The 19,706-nt window shown below is 52.7% G+C and overlaps 1 protein-coding gene across 1 annotated transcript in view; it reads right to left on the bottom strand.

Moving 5' to 3' along the window:
* Positions 1-14,151: 14,151 nt before the first annotated feature.
* The window catches only part of SPINT2 (serine peptidase inhibitor, Kunitz type 2), a 28,320-nt gene continuing 22,765 nt past the window's right edge, over positions 14,152-19,706 (bottom strand). The window contains exons 3-7 of the mRNA XM_054462579.2: positions 18,636-18,695; positions 17,377-17,430; positions 16,301-16,462; positions 16,006-16,044; positions 14,152-14,761 (exon numbers count right to left, since the gene is read on the bottom strand). Of these exons, the coding sequence (XP_054318554.2) occupies positions 14,595-14,761; positions 16,006-16,044; positions 16,301-16,462; positions 17,377-17,430; positions 18,636-18,695 (482 nt within the window). The 3' untranslated portion in view covers positions 14,152-14,594. The remainder of the gene's footprint in view (positions 14,762-16,005; positions 16,045-16,300; positions 16,463-17,376; positions 17,431-18,635; positions 18,696-19,706) is intronic.

Below are 19,706 nucleotides of genomic sequence, written 5' to 3'. Positions count from 1 at the left end.
GCTTCCTCCGCGGCGCTTTAACACGCAGGGCACTGCTGCCAGGGGCGTCCCGTGTTCTAACTCGCTCCCACAGCCCCTCCGGCTTGGTGAGCAGCGTCTGAGGGGTGAGGGGCATAGACTTGGAGCCAGCCTGCTGCACTAGATGCCAGCTGTGTCACTTAGCAGCAAGGTGACCTCAGCAAAGTTGTTTTACCTCTGTGCCTCAGTTTCCTCATCTGTAAATAACAGCTACCCATGGGATTGATGTGAGAATCAGATGAGTTAATTTCCTAGAATGGTGTCTGGCATGAAGTACTGATAATGTGTTGGTTTTTTAAAAAATAAAAGGTAGGTGTTTAGGCCAGTCATGGTGGCTCACGCCTGTAATCCCAGCACTTTGGGAGGCCGAGGCAGGTAGATCACCTGAGGTCAGGAGTTCAAGACCAGCCTGGCAACATGGTGAAACCCTGTCTGTACTAAAAATACAAAAATTAGCGGGGCGTGGTGGTGCACACCTGTAATCCCAGCTGCTCTAGAGGCTGAGACACGAGAATCACTTGAACCTGGGAGGCAGAGGTTTCAGTGAGCCAAGATCGCACCACTGCACTCCAGCCTGGGCGACACAGTGAGACTCCGTCTCAACAAAGAAGAAAAAATATAGATATAAAAGATAAGTGTCAGGCCGGGCATGGTGGCTCACGCCCAGCACTTTGGGAGGCCAAGGCAGGTGGATCACCTGAGGTCGGGAGTTGGCGACCAGCCTGGGCAACATGGTGAAACCCTGTCTCTACCAAAAATACAAAATTTAGCCAGGCATGGTGGCAGGTGCCCGCAATCCCAGCTACTTGGGCGGCTGAGCCAGGATAATCACTTGAACCCGGGAGACAGAGGTTGCAGTGAGCCCAGATTGCACCACTGCACTCCAGCCTGGGTGATAGAGCAAGGCTCCATCTCAAAAAAAAAAAAAAAGATAAGTGTCTTAATCAGTGTGGGCTGCTGTAACAAATATAGAGAGGGTGGCTTCAACAGGAAGCACAGTTCTCACGGTCCTGGAGGCTGGAAGTCTGAGATGGGGGTGTTGGTAGATCCGGTGTCAGGAGCACCGCTTCCTGGCTCGTTGACAGCCACCTTCTCCCTGCCTCCCCGCATGGCCCAGAGCAAGATCATCTCATGTTGTGTCCCTTTCTGTAAGGGCACAAATCCCATTAATAAGGGCTCCACCCACATCACCTGATGACCTCCCAGAGGTCCTACCTCCAAATACCATCACTCGGCTTCAGCACAGGAGTTTGGGGAAGACACAAACATTCAACCCCTACTGTTCCAACCCCTACTTCACAGATGAGAAAACTGAGGGAGTAGGTAAGAAGACAAGGGGCAAACATATAGCATGGGCCAGGTGCAGTGGTTCATGCCTGTAATCCTAGCACTTTGGGAGGGAAGCAAGGCAGGAGGATCACTTGAGCCCAAGAGTTTGAGATCAGCCTGGGCAACATACTGAGACCATCTCTACATAAAATTAAAACTTAGCCAGGCATGGTAGCACTCGCCTATAGTTCCAGCTACTGAGAGGCTGAGGTGGGAGGATCACTTGAGCCTGGGAAGTCCAGGCTGCAGTAAGCTGTGATTGAGCCACTGCACTCCAGCCTGGATGATGGAGCAAGACCCTATCTCAAAACACACACACAGGCCGGGCACAGTGGCTCACACCTGTAATTCCCAGCACTTTGGGAGGCTGAGGCGGGAGGGTCACTTGAGGTCAGGAGTTCGAGACCAGCCTGGCCAACATGGTGAAAAATACAAAAATTCACTGAGCATGGTGCATGCGCCTGTAATCCCAGCTACTCGGGAGATTGAGGGTTGAGAATTACTTGAACCCAGGAGGCAGAGGTTGCAGTGAGCTGAGATTGTGCCACTGCATTCCAGCCTGGGTGACAGAGCAAGACACACACACACACACACACACACACACACTCTCTCTCTCTCTCTCTCTCTCTCTCTGTCTCTCTCTGTCTCTCTCTCTCTCTAGTTCTAGTCTGTTCATGCTATATATGTAGTTCAAACCCAGGCAGTGTAGCTTGATTCCAAGGCTTGGCCTGGCCTCTCTGTCTCACCCTCTCGGGAGCTCTCAGAGTAATGAGCAGCCAGCTGGGCCCAGCTTTCCCTCCCCTGGGCTGGGCTCAGGTCGGGCTAGGGTAGAAACTGGAGCCTGAGTCATCTGTTCCTACCTCTGTGAAGCGAGATGTCCTTGGCATCCCTCTCCAGCCCAGCCCTGCCCCCAGCAACTGGGCTGCCTGCACCTGCAGGGAGTGGGCATCTAGAAGTAGGTGGCTGAGGCCTGGGCATGGTAACGCGCATGCAGCTCATGCCCTTGTACACTCAGGTGTCTGCTCACATGTCCATTCCTCAGAGGCGCCTGGCTCGGCTGCCAGCAACTCAGAGCGGCATTGCTCCATCCCCTTTCCCTGGCTTGACGTCCAGCATAGCCTGTGCCTGCCACCATCTGCAGTTACCTTTCTTCACATTTACTTATTCAGCATGTATTTATTGAGCACCTACTATGTCTCCAGCATACTTCAAGACCTGGGGGTGGCCAGGCACAGTGGCTCATGCCTGTAATCCCAGCACTTTGGGAGGCCGAGGTGGGTGGATGGCTTGAGCTCAGGAGTTTGAGACCAGCCTGGGCAACATGGCAAAACCCCATCTCTATTTAAAAAAAAAAAAAGAAAAAAAATTGTTAAAGGAGGAGCTGAAAATAAATAAATACAAATTAATTAATTTTTTAAAAAAGCGGCCAGGTGCAGTGGCTCACACCTGTAATCCCAGGACTTTGGGAGGCTGAGGCAGGCGGATCACCTGAGGTTAGGAGTTCGAGACCAGCCTGGCCAACATGGTCAAACCCTGTCTCTACTAAAAAAAATACAAAAATTAGCCAGGCATGGTGGCGTGTGCCTGTAATCCCAGCTACTTGGGAGGCTGAGGCAGGAGAATTGCTTGAACCCGGGAGGCGGAGGTTGCAGTGAGCCAAGATTGCACTGCTGCATTCCAGCCTGGGTGACAGAGGAAGAATCCATCTCAAAAAAAAAAAAGCTAGGGGTACAGAGGTAAAAAAAAAAAAAAAAAAAAAAAATCAGCAAAAATCCAGCCTCATGGAATTGACATCCTAGTCAGGGAAACAAAGTCAAATGTATAGCATGGTAGAAAAAAAACTGGAAACAAATCCCAGCACTTTGGGAGGCTTAGGTGGGAGGATCACTTGAGCCCAGGAGTTCAAGACCAACCTGGGCAATACAGGGAGATCCTGTCTCAAAAAAAAGAAAAAAGAAAACTGGAAACAAATTAAGTCTTCATCAACTGGTGAGTGGACAGAAAATGTAGTATGTGGGCCGGGTGCAGTGGCTCATGCCTATAATCCCAGCACTTTGGGAGGCCGAGACGGGCGGATCACGAGGTGAGGAGATCAAGACCATCCTGGCCAACTTAGTGAAACCCCGTCTCTGCTAAAAATACAAAAAAATTAGCCGGGCGTGGTGGGAGGCGCCTGTAGTCCCAGCTACTTGGGAGGCTGAGGCAGGAGAATGGCATGAACCTGGGAGGTGGAGCTTGCAGTGAGCCGAGATCGCGCCACTGCACTCCAGCCTGGGTGACAAGCGAGACTCCGTCTCAAAAAAAAAAAAAAAGAAAATGTAGTATGTGGCCGGGTGCGGAGGCTCACACCTGTAATCCCAGCACTTTGGGAGGCCAAGGCGGGTGGATCACTTGAGGTCAGGAGTTCCAGACCAGCCTGGCCAACGTGGTGAAACTCCGTCTCTACTAAAAACACAAAAATTGGCCAGGCGCAGTGGTTCACGCCTGTAATCCCAGCACTTTGGGAGGCCAAGGCGGGCAGATCACGAGGTATGGGTTCGAGCCATACCAGCATGGTGAAACCCCTTCTCTACTAAAAATACAAAAATTAGCTGGGCGTAGTGGTGTGTGCCTGTAGTCACAGCTACCTGGGAGGCTGAGGCAGGAGAATTGCTTGAATCTGTGGGGGCAGAGGTTGCAGTGAGCCGAGATCACGCCACTGCACTCCAGCCTGGGCCACAGAGCAAGACTCCATCTCAAAACATAAAAATACAAAATAAAAATACAAAAATTAGCTAGGTGTGGTGGCACACACTTGTAATCCTAGCTACTTGGGAGGATGAGGCAGGAGGATCACTTGAACCCAGGAGGTGGAGGTTGCAGTGAGCTGAGATCGCACCACTGTACTCCAGCCTGGGCAACAGAGTGAGAGTCTGTCTGAAAAAGAAAGAAAAAAGAAAATGTAGCATGTCTATACAATGGAATAGTGTTCAGCAACAGCAAGCAGCAAACTCCTGACATAGGCTATGCCACGGACCTTAATCACGTGCTAGGTGAAACATGCCAGACACAAGAGGCAATGTATATTGTATGACATGCTTTATATGAAATTTTCAGGAAAGGCAATTATAGAGACAGGGTAGATTAGTGGTTGCTGGGAGATGAGGGTAGGAACAGGGAGGGGTCTTACTGAAGACAGGAAAGTGTTTTAAATGTTTTAGAACTGATTTATGGTAATAGTTGCACTATTTGATAAAGTTATTTAAAATCTCTGAGGGCTGGACATGGTGGCTCATGCCTGTAATCCCAGCACTGTGGGAGGCCGAGGTGGGAGGATCACTTCAGACCAGAGTTTGAGACCAGCCTGGCCAACATAGTGAGACCTCATCTCTACAAAAAAAAAAAAATTAGCTGGGCATAGTGCCACGTGCCTTTGGTCCCAACTACTTGGGAAGCTGAGGCAGAAGGACTGCTCGAGCCCAGAAGTTCAAGGCTGCAGTGAGCTATGATCATGCCACCGCACTCCAGACTGGGCAATGGAGCAAGACCCCGCCTCAAAAAAATAAACTTTAAAAATCACCTAGTTGTATATTTGAACTGGGTGAGTTTTGTACAACTTATACCGCAATAAAAGCCTGTAATCCCAGTACTTTGGGAGGCCAAGGTGGGAGGACTGCTTAATCCCAGGAGTTTGAGACCAGCCTGGGCAACATAGTGAGATGCCATCTCTACAAAAAATTTAAAAATTAGCCAGGTGTGGTGGCCCATGCCTGTAGTCCCAGCTACTCAGGAGGCTGAGGCAGGAGAATCGCTTGAGCCCAGGAGGTCTAGGCTGCAGTGAGCCGAGATTGCATCACTATGCTCCAGCATGGGTGACAGTGAGACACACTATCTCTATAAAAAATAAGGCTGGGCGTGGTGGCTCACGCCTGTAATCCCAGCACTTTGGGAGGCTGAGATGGGTGGATCATGAGGTCAGGAGATCGAGACCATCCTGGCTAACACGGTGAAATCCCGTCTCTACTAAAAATACAAAAAATTAGCCGGGTGTGGTGGCAGGTGCCTGTAGTCCCAGCTACTCGGGAGGCTGAGGCAGCAGAATGGCGTGAACCTGGGAGGTGGAGCTTGCAGTGAACCGAGATCGCGCCACGGCACTCCAGCCTGGGCCACAGAGCAAGACTCCGTCTCAAAAAAAAATAATAAAAATAAATAAATAATAAAATAAAATAAATAAAAAAGACCTGAAGACATGCCAGGTGCAGTGGCTCATGCCCGTAATCTCAGCACTTTGGGAGGCCGAGGCAGGCGGTCAAGAGTTCGAGACCAGCCTGGCCAACATGGTGAAACCCCGTCTCTACTAAAAATACAGAAATTAGCTGGGCATGGTGGTGGGCGCCTATAATCCCAGCTACTCGGGAGGCTGAGGCAGGAGAATCGTTTGAACCCGGCAGGCGGAGGTTGCAGTGAGCCGAGATCGTGCCATTGCACTCCAGCCTGGGCAACAGGGCAAGACTCAAAAAAAAAAAAGACCTGAAGACAAGCAGGCAAGTGATGCAAGCATATAGAGGAAGAGGGAAGAGCAAATGCAAAAGCCCCTGAGGCGGGAATGTGCCTGTGGCTGAGGAGCTGCGCTGAGGTCAGAGTGGCAGAGAGAGTGGAAGGAGAGAGGCAGATGAGGGAGACGGGAGGAGAGGCGGGTGGCGGGCGTGGACTTGTAAATCAAAGATCTTTGCTCTTTACCCTGAGTGTGACTGGGAGGTGAGCAATGATTGTGGCTTTGCCTGCAACTGGACGCAGCATATGAGAGAAAGTGTCCGTCTCTCGAGGCAGAGTGCGCATTCCATGAGGGTGAGAACTCATCTGCTTTGTGCAGCACCCAGAATGGTGTGACTCAGAGGTGCTGCTCGCCATGCCTTAGTGAACAGGTGGCATCGCCTGCTGCCAGGTACTGTGCTAGGGGCGAGGCACCACCGGCACAGGGGCTGCCAGTTTGGGTCCTGGAGGTCAGTCGCTCTACCACTTACTGCTTTGTGGACAAATCAGCTAGCCACTCTGGACTACTGTTTCCTCCTCTGTAAAAAAGAAAACTTATCTCATCTAGGAAATGGTTTTGCACAGAACCTGCCTGGCACAAGTTAAACTGATGCTCAATCAATGTTAGTTTTTGTTTTCTTCTTCTATTTTTTTTTTTTTTTTGAGACGGAGTCTTGCTCTGTCGCCAGGCTGGAGTGCAGTGGCCTGATCTTGGCTCACTGCAATGCAACCTCCAACTCCCTGGTTCAAGTGATTCTCCTGCCTCAGCCTCCCAAGTAGCTGAGATTACAGGCCCATGCCACCATGCCCAGCTAATTTTTTGTATTTTTAGTAGAGATGGGGTTTCACCGTGTTAGCCAGGATGGTCTCGATGTCCTGACCTCGTGATCTGCCCACCCTGGCCTCCCAAAGTGCTGGGATTACAGGCATGAGCCACCGAGTCCAGCCTTTTTTTTTTTTTTTTTTTTGAGGCAGGGTCTTGCTCTGCCACCCAGGCTGGAGTGCAGTGGTATGATCATAGCTCACTGCAGCCTCAACCTCCTGGGCTCAAGGGATCCTCCTACCTCAGCCTCCTGAGTAGGTGGGACTACAGCCATGCACCATTATGCTTGGCTCATATAAAAAATTTTTGCGGGGCTGGGCGCAGTGGCTCACACCTGTAATCCCAGCACTTTGGGAGGCTGAGGCGGGTGGATCACCTGAGGTCAGGAGTTTGAGACCAGCCTGACCAACATGGTGAAACCCTGTCTCTACTAAAAATACAAAAATTAGCCAGGCCGTAGTGGTAGGTGCCTGTAATCCAGTTACTTGGGAGGCTGAGGCAGGAGAATTGCTTGAGCCTGGGAGGTGGAAGTTGTAGTGAGCCAAGATTGCGCCACTGCACTCCAGTCTGGGCGACAGGGTGAGACCCCATCTCAAAAAATATATATATACATTTTTTTACAGATGGGGTCTCACTATGTTGCCTAGGCTGGTCTTGAATTCTTGGGCTCAATTGATCCTCCTTGGCCTCCCAAAATGCTGGGGTTACAGGCATGAGCCACTGCATCCAGCCTTGCCATTCAGTTCTCATCCACCGTGACTAACAGGCGCAGGGACCGTAGCTTATGTTTGCCCTCCCCAGGCCCTGGTCACACCTCACGTAGCAACAGGCCCAGGTGGCATGTGGGACTTCCCTGTTGTTCTTGCCTTGGCATTTATGGCTCTGACCTGCCCTGTTTTTTAATTTTCTTTGACGGAGTCTCGCTCTGTCGCCCAGGCTGGAATGCAGTGGCATGATCTCAGCTCACTGCAACCTCTGCCTCCCAGATTTAAGTGATTCTCCTGCCTCAGCCTACCGAGTAGCTGGGATTACAGGCATGTGCCACCTCGCCTGGCTAATTTTTGTATTTTTAGTAGAGACAACGTTTCCTCATGTTGCCCAGGCTGGTGTTGAACTCCTGACCTCAGGTGATCCACCTGCCTCGGCCTCCCAAAGTGCTGGGATTACAGGCATGAGCCACTGCACCCAGCCTGCCCTTTCCTGTTTATTCCCTGATGATCTCTGCCTAAAATGCCTTGAGGGTATAAACAGTGCCTTCTCCCCTGTAGGAAAAACAGACCTGTGCTCCCAGCTGGCAGCGGTATTGACGTCATCCACTGCTAGGTCAGCTTACCCCTTCTCTAACATTTCACCAGCAGCCATCCTTCCGAGGGACACTCTAACCCTGAAAGCTTTTACTTAATCTCTGCAATTTAGGAAGATTTCTGGATGTCAGTTTAACTGCGTTGGGAAGGCAAGATGGTGTGGGACCAAGAAGGGCACTGTCTAGCCCTCCCGGCAGGTCTCACGCTCCTGCATGCCCAAGGGCTGATGGGTGGACTGGAAAAGCAGCTGCAGCAAGGCTGGTTTGGTTTCTTTCCTGAAGCTTACAGGAAGAGAGTGCCTTGGTTCTGTAAACACCATAATCCCTGTTACTGAATGTTTTCTTTGAAATCAACCACATCTTGGGAGACAGATGACCTTAAGCACACAGTATGCAGGGACCCAGTTTCCTTTCCCAGAAGACGAAAGCTCTGGACTGGAACCTCTGACCACAGCCAGTCTTGCTCTGGTCCTTGATGTTCTGGGATCCTGATCGTCAGGAAATCTCGACGGACCGTCCGTGGGAAGTGCCAAGGGGCTGACAACCCAACTGGAAAGGCCCAGGCTTGGCCTCCACCCAGCTGACTGCTGGGTCTGGGATTTGATATGATTCCACTTAACAGGCTAGTATGTAAGCCTCTTACTGTTTCAAAAATGCTGGGAGAAGCCTCGAGACTCCAGGGTCAGAGACAAAGGCTTTCCTGCTCGCACGAAGCAGCACAGACGCCACCATGTGTGGGATTCCCCTGGGCTGTGGAGGCAGAGCCAGGGACCCAGACGGACACCTGCACAGGGAGTGGGTTGTTACGAAAGAGGCATGCTAAGCTTGGGGACCTGCCTGGCTATACCCAGCCTGTCCTCACCCCTCAACGTGCTTGCTGCAAACACAACCCTAAGAAATGACCAAGGGAGGCCAGGCACGGTGGCTCACGCCTGTAATCCCAGCACTTTGGGAGGCCAAGGCAGGTCAATCACTTGAGGTCAGGAGTTTGAGACCAGTTTGGCCAACATGGCGAAACCCCATCTCTACTAAAAATACAAAAATTAGCCGAGCCTGGTGGTGTGTCCCAACTAATTTTTGTATTTTTGGTAGAGATGGGGTTTCGCCATGTTGGCCGGGCTGGTCTCCAACTCCTGACCTCAAGTGATCCACCCACCTCAGCCTCCCAAAGTGCTGGGATTACAGGTGTGAGCCAATGCGCCCGGCTTCCTTATGAGAGAATCTAATGCCTGATGATCTGAGGCGGAAGTTTCATCATGAAACCACCCCCTACCCCCCACCACCCTGGTCTGCAGAAGAACTGTCTTCCACAAAACCAGTCCTTGGTGCCAGAAAGGTTTGGGAATACTTCACTAGGATTCACACAAGGGAGTTAAGTCTGACCTGCTGATCTTTGGTGTCATTGCCTGTCATTACAAACCCAAAAAGCAACCTCCTCCCCAGAGGAGAGACATTCTGTGGGCCACCTTTCCACACGCAAACACACAACCTGAGGGGTCCAGGGTGCCCAGCTCAGGACTTTTTTTGTTTTTGTTTTTAGAGATGGGGTCTGGTCTTGCTCTGTTGCCCAGGCTGGAATGCAGTGATAGCATTGTGAGCATGGTTCACTGCAGCCTTGACCTCCCAGGATCAAACGATTTTTCCATCTCAGCCTCCCAAAGTGCTGGGATTACAGGCGTGAGTAATCCTGCCCAGGCAGGAACTGGGAAACGTCACTTGGAACACCACAGCATTGGTTCAGTTAAGCCCCATGGGCAGTGCTACTGAGCTGCAGGCTCAGTGACTACATGGGGTAGAGCTCAGAGCTCCTTGGGCATCAGAAGCCTATGATTTTGTACCAGCCAGACTGGAACAAGGCTGGGCCTGTCCCTACATTTAGAAACATCTTGTGTGTTGGGGGAGGGGGCCCCACATTCAGGAGCTGCCATTGATGGCTTCAGGTGCAGAATGGCTTTAGACTGGCCATGTCTACAAGTGTGGGGTTTTTCTTTCTTTCTTTTTTTTTTGACAGAGTCCCACTCTGTCGCCCAGGCTGGAGTGCCAGTGGTACAATCTCTGCTCGCTGCAACCTCCGCCTCCCAGGTTCAAGCGATTGTCGTGCCTCTGCCTCCCGAGTAGCTGGGACAACAGGCATGCGCCACCACGCCAGGCTAATTTTTGTATTTTTAGTAGAGATGGGGTTTCACTGTGTTGGCCAGGCTGGTCTGGAACTCCTGACTTCAAGTGATCTGCCCGCCTTGGCTTCCCAAAGTGCTGGGCTTCCCAAAATGCTGGGATTACAAGCATGAGCCACTGCGCCCGGCTTACAGGTGTGTTTTTATAGTGGGTCAGAATAGCAGCTGCAGATGCTGCTGGACTTTGGAGGACCAGGTGACGGTCTGGCCAAGCAGCGGTGCTGGGTCTGGAGGCCAGAGGGAGGACTGATTGCACCCTCCCCACCCCTCTCCCCTCCACTCCTGGGGTCTAAGGTGTTCCCTCCTCAGGTGCCAGGTTATTGGTCTCCCTCCAAGGACATGAAATCAGTCTGTATCCCACCCCAGGAAGTACCGCTTCACTTCTTTCAACATCTACTGACACCCAGACTTGTTTCTGGAAGAGTCAGATGTGAATGGAACATGGGCATTTTTACAAATTGAGAGACTTATGATTTCCCTCGCGTTGTCTGATGTGGGACACTGTAGGGAGACTTGGCAAAAAGGACACTCGACCAAGTGGCCACTGTCTTCGGGACCTAGACGAGTGAGTCCAGGAGAGTCCCAAGGGCAGAACCTGAACTAAGGCCAAGCCCCATAGGTCCCATTCTGGTGGGCCTGCCCCCTGGAGGCTGCACCCGTCAGGCAGGCCTGGGCTTGATGCTGTGGGAAGAAAGAGGCACACATACCCAGGAATGATAAGGGTAGAATTCCTAATTTTTATTTATTTGTTATTTATTTATTTTATTTTTGAGACGGAGTCTTGCTCTGTCACCCAGGCTGGAGTGCAGTGGCATGATCTTGGCTCACTGCAAGCTCCACCTCCCGGGTTCACACCATTCTCCTGCCTCAGCCTCCCGAGTAGCTGGGACCACAGGCGCCCACCACCACACCCGGCTAATTTTTTGTATTTTTAGTAGAGACGGGGTTTCACCGTGTTAGCCAGGATGGTCTCGATCTCCTGACCTTGTGATCCACCCACCTCGGCCTCCCAAAGTGCTGGGACTACAGGCGCGAGCCACTGCGCCCGGCCTGTTTTTTATTTATTTTTTCGAGACAGAGTCTCGCTCTGTCACCCAGGCTGGAGTGTAATGGCGCGATCTCGGCCCACTGCAACCTCTGCCTCCTGGGTTCCAGCAGTTCTACCTCAGCCTCCCGAGTAGCTGGGACTATAGGCGTGTGCCACCATGCCTGGCTAATTTTTGTATTTTTAGTAGAGATGGGGTTTCAACCATGTTGGCCAAGCTGGTCTCTAACTCCCGACCTCAAGTGATTGGCCCACCTCAGCCTCCCAAAGTGCTGGGATTACAGGTGTGAGCCACTGTGCCCAATTTGTATTTTTTTGAGACAGGGTCTTGCTCCGTTGCCCTGGCTGGAGTGCAGTGGTGCAATCATGTCTCACTGCAGCCTCGATCTCCTGGGCTCTAGCGATCCTCCCACTTCAGCCTCCTGAGTAGCTGGGAGTACAGCCATGCGTCACCACGCCCGGCTAATTTTTGTTTTTTTGTAGAGATGGGGTTTTGTCACGTTGCCCAGGCTAGCCTCGAACTTCTGGATTCAAGTGATAAACCTGCCTCAGCCTCCCAAAGTGCTGGGATTATAGGCATGAGCCACTGCACCGGCCCCTAATGTTTATGAGTCTGTATAACCCCCAAGCCCTTTGTCCTGATCTTTACCCAGGAGATGGCCTAGGGAAACCCTTTCTAGGGACAGCCACACTGTCTGCCTTCCTCAAGTTTGTGGACCAGGAGAAGGGAGAGTGAGAAGCTCTGAGCTGATTTTCGGTGAGCTGATTGTTTTTCAGGCTGGTCAAGTAAAGCAGCAGAAGGAACAAAGAACTCTGTAACTGGTTGTGATCAATTACTTGTCACACCACTGCACTCGGACCAGCAATGAATTGATTTTTTATAAAGCCCATTCCACCTCTCAACGGTGCCAGCAGCCCGAAGGAGACAGGGATGTGAAGTGGCCACTGAATGCCTAGGCCACTGACCCACTGTTGGGCGGCCTTTGCAACAAAAAGAGGACCTTCGTCAGGCCGTAAAATGCCCCGAGAATTGAACATATGACATGGCTGAGCTTCAAGGGCCACGGCGGCAGCAGCCTGAAGAGTGTCTGCTGCGGTGAGGCCCACCAGTCGCCCTGGAGAGTCCAGAGGCCCAGATGGAGTTGAGCTGCCAGGAGCAGAGGGGCTGGGGCCTCCCTTGCCGTGAGAAGAAAGGGGCAGGTTTAGGCAGGAGAAGTGGGTCACAGAGCAGCAGCTTCTGCACTAGAAACGTATAAAGGCTCATTGTATTAGAAACCTACAGAAACTCAACTGGGCTTCAGAGAATTCCCTTCATCTAACTTCCTATTATGGTAGAATTAAGTGATTCTCAAGTTTTTTTTGTTGTTTTTTTGTTTTGAAAGGAGTCTCGCTCTGTCACCCAGGCTGGTGTGCAATGGCGCGATCTCGGCTCACTGCAACCTCCGCCTCCCAGGTTCAAGCGATTCTCCTGCCTCAGCCTCCCGAGTAGCTGGGATTACAGGCGCCCACCACCACGCCCGGCTAATTTTTTGTATTTTTAGTAGAGAGGGGGTTTCACCATGTTGGCCAGGCTGGTCTGGAACTCCTGACCTCAGGTGATCCACCTGCCTCAGCCTCCCAAAGTGCTGGGATTACAGGCATGAGCCACTGTGCCTGGCCAATTCTCAAGTTTTTAAAAAAGTCCAAAGGCACAATTTTTTTTTTTTTTTAACATGACCGAGATAGGAGACAGTCCATATTGGAGTTGGTGGAGAAAGGCTCCTGCTGGGCAGAGGCGCATGTGCGGACTCTGCAGGCTTGCAGGGGTTAGGGGCCGCACCCAGAGCGCTGCAGGTGGAGAGGCTCTGCCCAACTCCCAGGCCCTCTTTCCCTGGACCACAGGCTCGCCCGGATCCCTGTGTGTCTGATTTGTCTGGGACGTGGTAAGTAGATTCCACTTGTTCACCAACCCCAAGCCAGCTGCAATGACCACTGGAGAGCGGGCTGAGGCATGCGGGGATCAGCTGGGAGGACACCAGGATCCCTTTGCAGCATCTGCTGTGGGTGAGGGAGGCGGGGCAGAAGCAGATGAGCTATTTGCCCAACTTGCTTCTGGAAGAGATTTTTAAGCCCTAAGGGATTTCTAGGAAGGGCCAAGGGAAAGACATGGACATTCTTTGGTTCCAAGCAGTCGAAAGCACTGTCTGGCCTGTGGCACTGCACCTGGCTGCTCCTCCTGTGTCTCCGAGGCAGGTAGAGTCCAGCCGCCTGCCTGACCTCATGGGGCGCCCAGATGCCAGATACCTCCTTGTTGGAATAGAGGGGGGAGGAAAGGGGCTTCTAGAGTCTAGTGTCAGGAAAGGAACAGCCACAGGAGGCAGCAGGATTGGGCCTGGAGGCGAAATTCAGCTGGGCAGTTCTCCGTCCCCGTTCCCACACAGGCGAGTGTGGGAGACTTGACAGAAAAGCCCAGTGCAGGCAGTGCAAGGCCTGACCTAGAGCGCCCTCCCACCACCCCTTCAAGATGCAGAGAGCACAGAACCACGAGAGGAGAAGCGTCATGGACACCACAAGGACTCGGTTAAGCCCCTCCAACCCCGGAAGGTCTTGGTCCTCCCTGGACAGCACGCGCCCCTCCTGCGCCCTCGAGGGCAGTGCTTCAAGGTGTGGGCTACAGTCTATAGTGGGACATCAAGATCAGTTCAGAGGGTTGTAGCCAGAAGTTTTAAAAAGTGAAATAGAGTAATAAAATATCAGCGTTCACAGGTGGTGAGGCTAAGTGGTTTGGCGAAAGTTCACGGGCACTCAGTAATAGGACATTTATTTCATCTTGTGGATTCATTCAAAAAGATCTGAAAGACGCTATTTTGAGGGGTCTATTTCTAGAATGGGACACCTCAGATAGTGTCTTGTGATCATTTTGGTAGGGTTGAAATTAGGACTCCCATAAAGAAAGCACATGCTGAAATTTATTTTAAAGGGGAAGGCCCCTTTTTATTAAACTTGTACATTTTACTTTCCTTCTTTCAGAATGCTAATAAAAAACTTTTGTTTATACTTTAAAAAAACCATAAATCAGACAAACAAAAGAAACGATTCTAACATCACTTTTGTGATGAGAAAAGAGGCAATGGAATTCAACATAAGCAAAGAAAACTCTACCTGGAGCAAAGAAATCCATCAGCGAGGAAACAACTCGGGGCTGCTGCCAGACCGCAGGCCATGTGAGGAGCCTCCTAGAGGATTTCCAAAGCAAACCCATCCCCACCAGACCAGGAAGCAGCCGTCCTACCTCCCAGAGAAACAGACCTCAGCCCTAATGATCGCTCAAATCCAAGTCAATCACTCTATTTAAAAAAAGCTCGTACATAGTCTCCCCTCCCATCCCCAGTCCTCTTGGCGACAGGGCAGTCACAGGACATATGTGTTCTTCACCAGCTGCTCCTTGTCATCTCCGGAGCTCCAGACGGTGCGCAGGGCACGCTCCTGGTTCCTCCGTGCCACCCGGATCAGGTAGACCATGGAGGCTCCCAGGAAGAGGATCAACACCATCACGAACAGCCCCGCCAGAACCACCACTGAGGACAAGAGAGGGGCCTCAGGACGGGCCAGGCAAGGGGAGTTGCAGCCAGAGTGGCGCTCACCAAGGGCCTGGGGAATCCAGGTGGGCTCAGCCTGAGGACCAAATGCCCCTCCCCAACCCAGAGACGGTACAGAACTGCAGCTGGAGAGGACACAGCCTGCCAGAGATGCCACCAAGGAGATTCCCCAAAAAAAGGAGGCGCCATGCTACGTGCATGCCAGCAGAGTAGTCATCTGTGTTCCTTCTTTTTGAACTAAAAACTCAACTCTCGGGGCAACCTGCACAGGAGCCCCAGGTCGAGAGATGCACAAGGGTGTAAAAAACACTTAGCACCGGTGTGTACACATGAAACCTTAGGGGCTTTGTGCACACACACGCTGACTGGCAATAGAGAAAGACGTGGCCCTGCAGGGGCTGGGAGGGCTGAGAGCTGCTGCGGGATGAAGTCAGCGTGGAAGCGAGGGGGTACTCAGAGCGGTGCCAGCAAATGTAATAGTGTCTACCCCACTGCAGTCTCGCTGGTCAGCTCAGATGCTTTTCTTCAGGAGGGGATCCAGCTAAGGAGTGTGACCTGTGGCAGCCTCCCCCATGTGGCTGTAGAGCTACAGAGTTGGCCTTTTTGGGGCCACCCTCCAGACCCGGACTGCTTGCTTCCCAGCCCTGTGCCTGGCAAACCAGGCTTCACTGCTAGAACTGGACAGACTCACAGGCCAGGTCCTGGCTCCTTCACAGGGAAACAGGTGGAGAAAGAGGCCAGACTGGCATGGCAGGTCTTTTGTGCCAACATTATCACCTGCAACTCAGGCTCACAAACACAGGCCAGAGGCCTGGCCTCCTGCTCAGGCCAGACTGTGTTGGGAAACACCCTGGCCCGTGGTCCTCCGTCCTGTCACCCGTGACCAACTCTTATGCCCCACACAGCAGCGCTCCCTCCACACCTCAGGCCAGCCTCAGGCCCGTGTGCAGCAGTCCTCAAACGCCCAACAGGAAGACCTCATCCCCAGTCACCCACGCCGCCTGGGCAGGGCCTGCCTTGTGACTGATTCACTCCAGCCCCAACTGTGTACACTGAATGGTGGGACAAACCACCACCTCGCCATTCTCACGCAGAAACATGACTTTCTGCCAAGATGATGTTCACAGTGAAGGATAATGTAAACCACAGCTGGGCAGGGCTGAGCTCAGTCAAAGAAGGGAGGAGGCAGGCTGATGGCAGAAGGAGGGTAAGGGGCTACTTACCCTTTGAGCCAAGGGGCAGGGGAGGATTCTCCTGCTGGCCTGGAAGAGAACACACGGCCTGAGGTCAGCTCACAGCCCCCATTCCACAGAGCTGCCGCAGGGGATCCCCTCAGCCAGGGCCTCCACGGGCAGGTCTTTCTGAGGGACTTTCTTCCAGCTTTTCTGGGGCTTAGAGGCCTTGCCACCCTGGTGGGCCCAAGAACAGCATTTCCAAGGCCTTCATATTTTAGGGATGGGGAGATGGACCAGGGTCCTCAAGGGCGGGGCTTCCTGGGCTAAGGGGCCGCAGACTCACGGAAGCAGCGGAGCATGCAGGCCTCCTCGGAGCGGTAGCTGTTCTTATTGCCCCGGCAGCCTCCATAGATGAAGTTATTGCAGGAGTTCCTCTCCACGTCAAAGTACCAGCGTGGGAAGGACGCACGGCAAGGCCCAGTGACTGCCTTGGCGGCGCAGTATTCTAGGAGTAAGACAGCCCAAGGAATACAAATTAGTAGGGCCCGCAAGGAGGGGAAGCCAGCCAGAACGTGCCTGAGGAGGCTCACAGCTCCACCAGATGGAGAAACATCTCTCTGGTAGAGAAGCCTGTAAATTACACCCAAGGCCAGTGCAGCGGCTCTGACACGCTGCTCCATGGGTCCAGGTGACGGCTTCGGAGCTTTGAAGACTGCTCTCTGCCAAGCCCTGTTCTAGGCCTTTTACATGCACTGGCTGAGTCTCTATGAGACCTATCTGGGACCCTTCATTTTATACATGGGAACTCTGAGGCGGGGCGACAGTCACTTGCCCACAGCCAAGCCACTGGTGAGAGGTGCAGGGACAATGTAAATTCCAGAGCCACGTGCCAGGCTGCGCCTCTAAAGCACGTCTCCACAGGCTCAGCCTCCTTCCCACTGGTGGCGGCATCCACGTGGGGCCTGTCACCTTGACCCCAACCCCAGGGGGCTGCCACCACCTGGGGAGGGGAAAGCCCTGCTCTACAACTTCCTCAGTGGAAATCCGCAAGTGTCTCTCAATACCCAACTAAGAATACGTGTTTTGCCCCACATATAAGTTTCTTCGGAGTTTTTTTTTTTTTTTTTTTTTGAGACAGAGTCTCACTCTGTTGCCCAGGCTGGAGTGCAGTGGTGCAATCTTGGCTCATTGCAACCTCCGCCTCCCAGGTTCAAGCAATTCTCCTGCCTCAGCCTCCCGAGTAGCTGGGACTACAGGTGCATGCCACTATGCCCAGCTAATTTTTTGTATTTTTAGTAGAGACGGGGTTTCATCATGTTAGGATGGTCTCGATATCCTGACCTCGTGATCCACCTCAGCCTCCCAAAGTGCTGGGATTACAGGTGTGAGCCACTGCGCCTGGCCTCTTTGTAGTTTTACCTTCATAGTTGAACATATCGCTGGAGTGGTCTTCAGAATCCTGCCTTCTGGGAGCTGAAACACAAACATCTGTGTTAGGGAGGCTGGGCCGGACACAGGACACAGGCCTAGCTGGGGCTGGGTCTGGAAGGGCCCACTAAGAAGTGTGCACACCATGCCTTTAAGAAGGGGTGTGTAGCCCCTTCCATGGCTGGCTCTGCCACGTCACCCCAGCCCTAATGGGCTCTACGCACACACAGAGTGCTGGATGAGGCGGCCCTGCCGCCACCTCAGGGTTCCTATAGAAACCAAGCCCACCACAGCAAATAATATTATAGGGAACACGGTCTTAGTCACACTTTCTAATACAGTGAGGGGGACATGTTCCTCTCCAACAGGATGGAAACCAGAGCTGGCGTATGGGGGGGCTAGCAGAGGATAAACAGGGAGCCAGGCAGAGCAACGCCAGGACAGGCATAGGACTCCAGGCCTAGCAAAGCTGGAAAGTGACCACCCTAACGCCCCAGCATTCTACAAGCCAGCCAGCCCAACAGCTGCTGAGCTATGGTGCACTCGGTGGGTGGCAGTTGCCAGGGGAGTCCCATCCTCCAGCAGGGGTGCGATGCAGTCGCCCCTCCACAGCAGCCTCCCAGAGTCCATGGCCTGAGGCCTGCCCCGAGGGTGCATTTGCTACCTGGTAGTGCATCGGGACCACTCACCCCAGGCGCCCGATGCAGAGTCCTTAAACCATAAAGGAGGAATGGGGCAGCAGCCGCCAGCACTACAAAGCAAGCTAACACACATCTTGAGATCACGCACTGCAGTGGCGGGGAGGCGGGGGTGGCATAGGACAGAGGATGCCCACAGGGCAGGGGAGAGTGATGGCAACAGGGAGCAAAGGAAGCAGAGGAGACAGAACAGGCAGACAGGAGGGTGGGCGGGGAGTGGGGTCAGCAGAGCAGCTGGAGGCCTGCACAGCAAGGAGGGGCCTGAGCCTCACGGGCAGCAGCCACCTCCATCCCATCCTCCAGGAGGAGATGGGGACCAGCCAGGAAGTGCTGCAGGATCCCCGGCCCCTGTGTCAGCTGGACAGTATAAACTCCCCCATGTAAGGATGCTGGAGCCAGAAGCTGGCAGCCCAGGCAGAGCCCCCGGTTTGCCAATTTTGAGTAAACAGAACCATGAGAGGAAAGCCTGTGACAGTTCCCAAATGACAAGTGTCCTTTCACAATGACCCATCCGGTGGCCTCACTCCATCGCGGGTCTCTTTAAGAACCTACCACTTGGGACAGAGGAATCTGCTGCATTCCTGCTGGTGGCCAGGTCACCCGTGGCATTCTCTGCAAGGGGACAAAGAAACAGCACAGTGAAAGAGTGCTTCCAAGACTGCCGGGGACAAGGAGCTGGCCCTGTGTGCCTCTCACCGCGCATTCATTTCTCCTTTACATGGGACCTTCAATGTGCATGCCAGACCGCAACTTGGAAATAAGGAACCAAGACTGCCTCCCGAAGAGGAAACTTAAGATTAACTTGCAGGGAATCAGAGCAGAGATGTGCAAAGTGACCTTAAAAAGACAGTGACTTGGCCGGGTGTGGTGGCTCATGCCTGTAATTCCAGTACTTTGGGAGGCCAAGGCGGGTGGATCACCTGAGGTCAGGAGTTTGAGACCAGCCTGGCCAACATGACAAAACCTATTAAAAATACAAAAGTTAGGGCCGGATTCAGTGGCTCATGCCTGTAATCCCAGCACTTTGGGAGGCCAGGGTGGGCAGATCATGAGGTCAGGGATCGAGACCATCCTGGCCGACACTGCGAAACCCTGTCTCTACTAAAAATACAAAAAATTAGCCGGGTGTGGTGGCACGCGCCTGTAGTCCCAGCTACTCCAGAGGCTGAGACAGGAGAATTGCTTGAACTGGGGAGGCGGAGGTTGCAGTGAGCCAAAATCGCACCACTGCACTCCAGCCTGGACGACAGAGTGCGACTCCATCTCAAAAAACAAACAAACAAAAAAACCCAAAAAATTAGCCAGGCGTGATGGCAAATGCCTGTAATCCCAGCTACTCGGGTGGCTGAGGAAGGAGAATCGCTTGAACCCGGGAGGCAGAGGTTGTGGTGAGCCAAGATCGCACCATTGACCATTGCGCTCCAGCCTGGGCAACAAGAGCGAAACTCCGTCTCAAACAATCAAAACACAGTGACTTCCAGGGCCAAATAATTGCTTAACTGTATCAACTCATCTAACTAATTCAACTATAATACCAATGCTTACACTGGGTGAAGGGTGGGGGGCATCACTTGAGGCCAGGAGTTTGAGACCAGCTTGGGCAACATAAAAAGACCTAATCTC

This window comes from Pongo pygmaeus, chromosome 20 (genome assembly GCF_028885625.2).
Source record: "Pongo pygmaeus isolate AG05252 chromosome 20, NHGRI_mPonPyg2-v2.0_pri, whole genome shotgun sequence".
Taxonomy (NCBI): domain Eukaryota; kingdom Metazoa; phylum Chordata; class Mammalia; order Primates; family Hominidae; genus Pongo; species Pongo pygmaeus.
The sequence above is the reverse complement of the archived record's forward strand: the minus strand, read 5'-3'. Positions and strand labels throughout refer to the sequence as shown.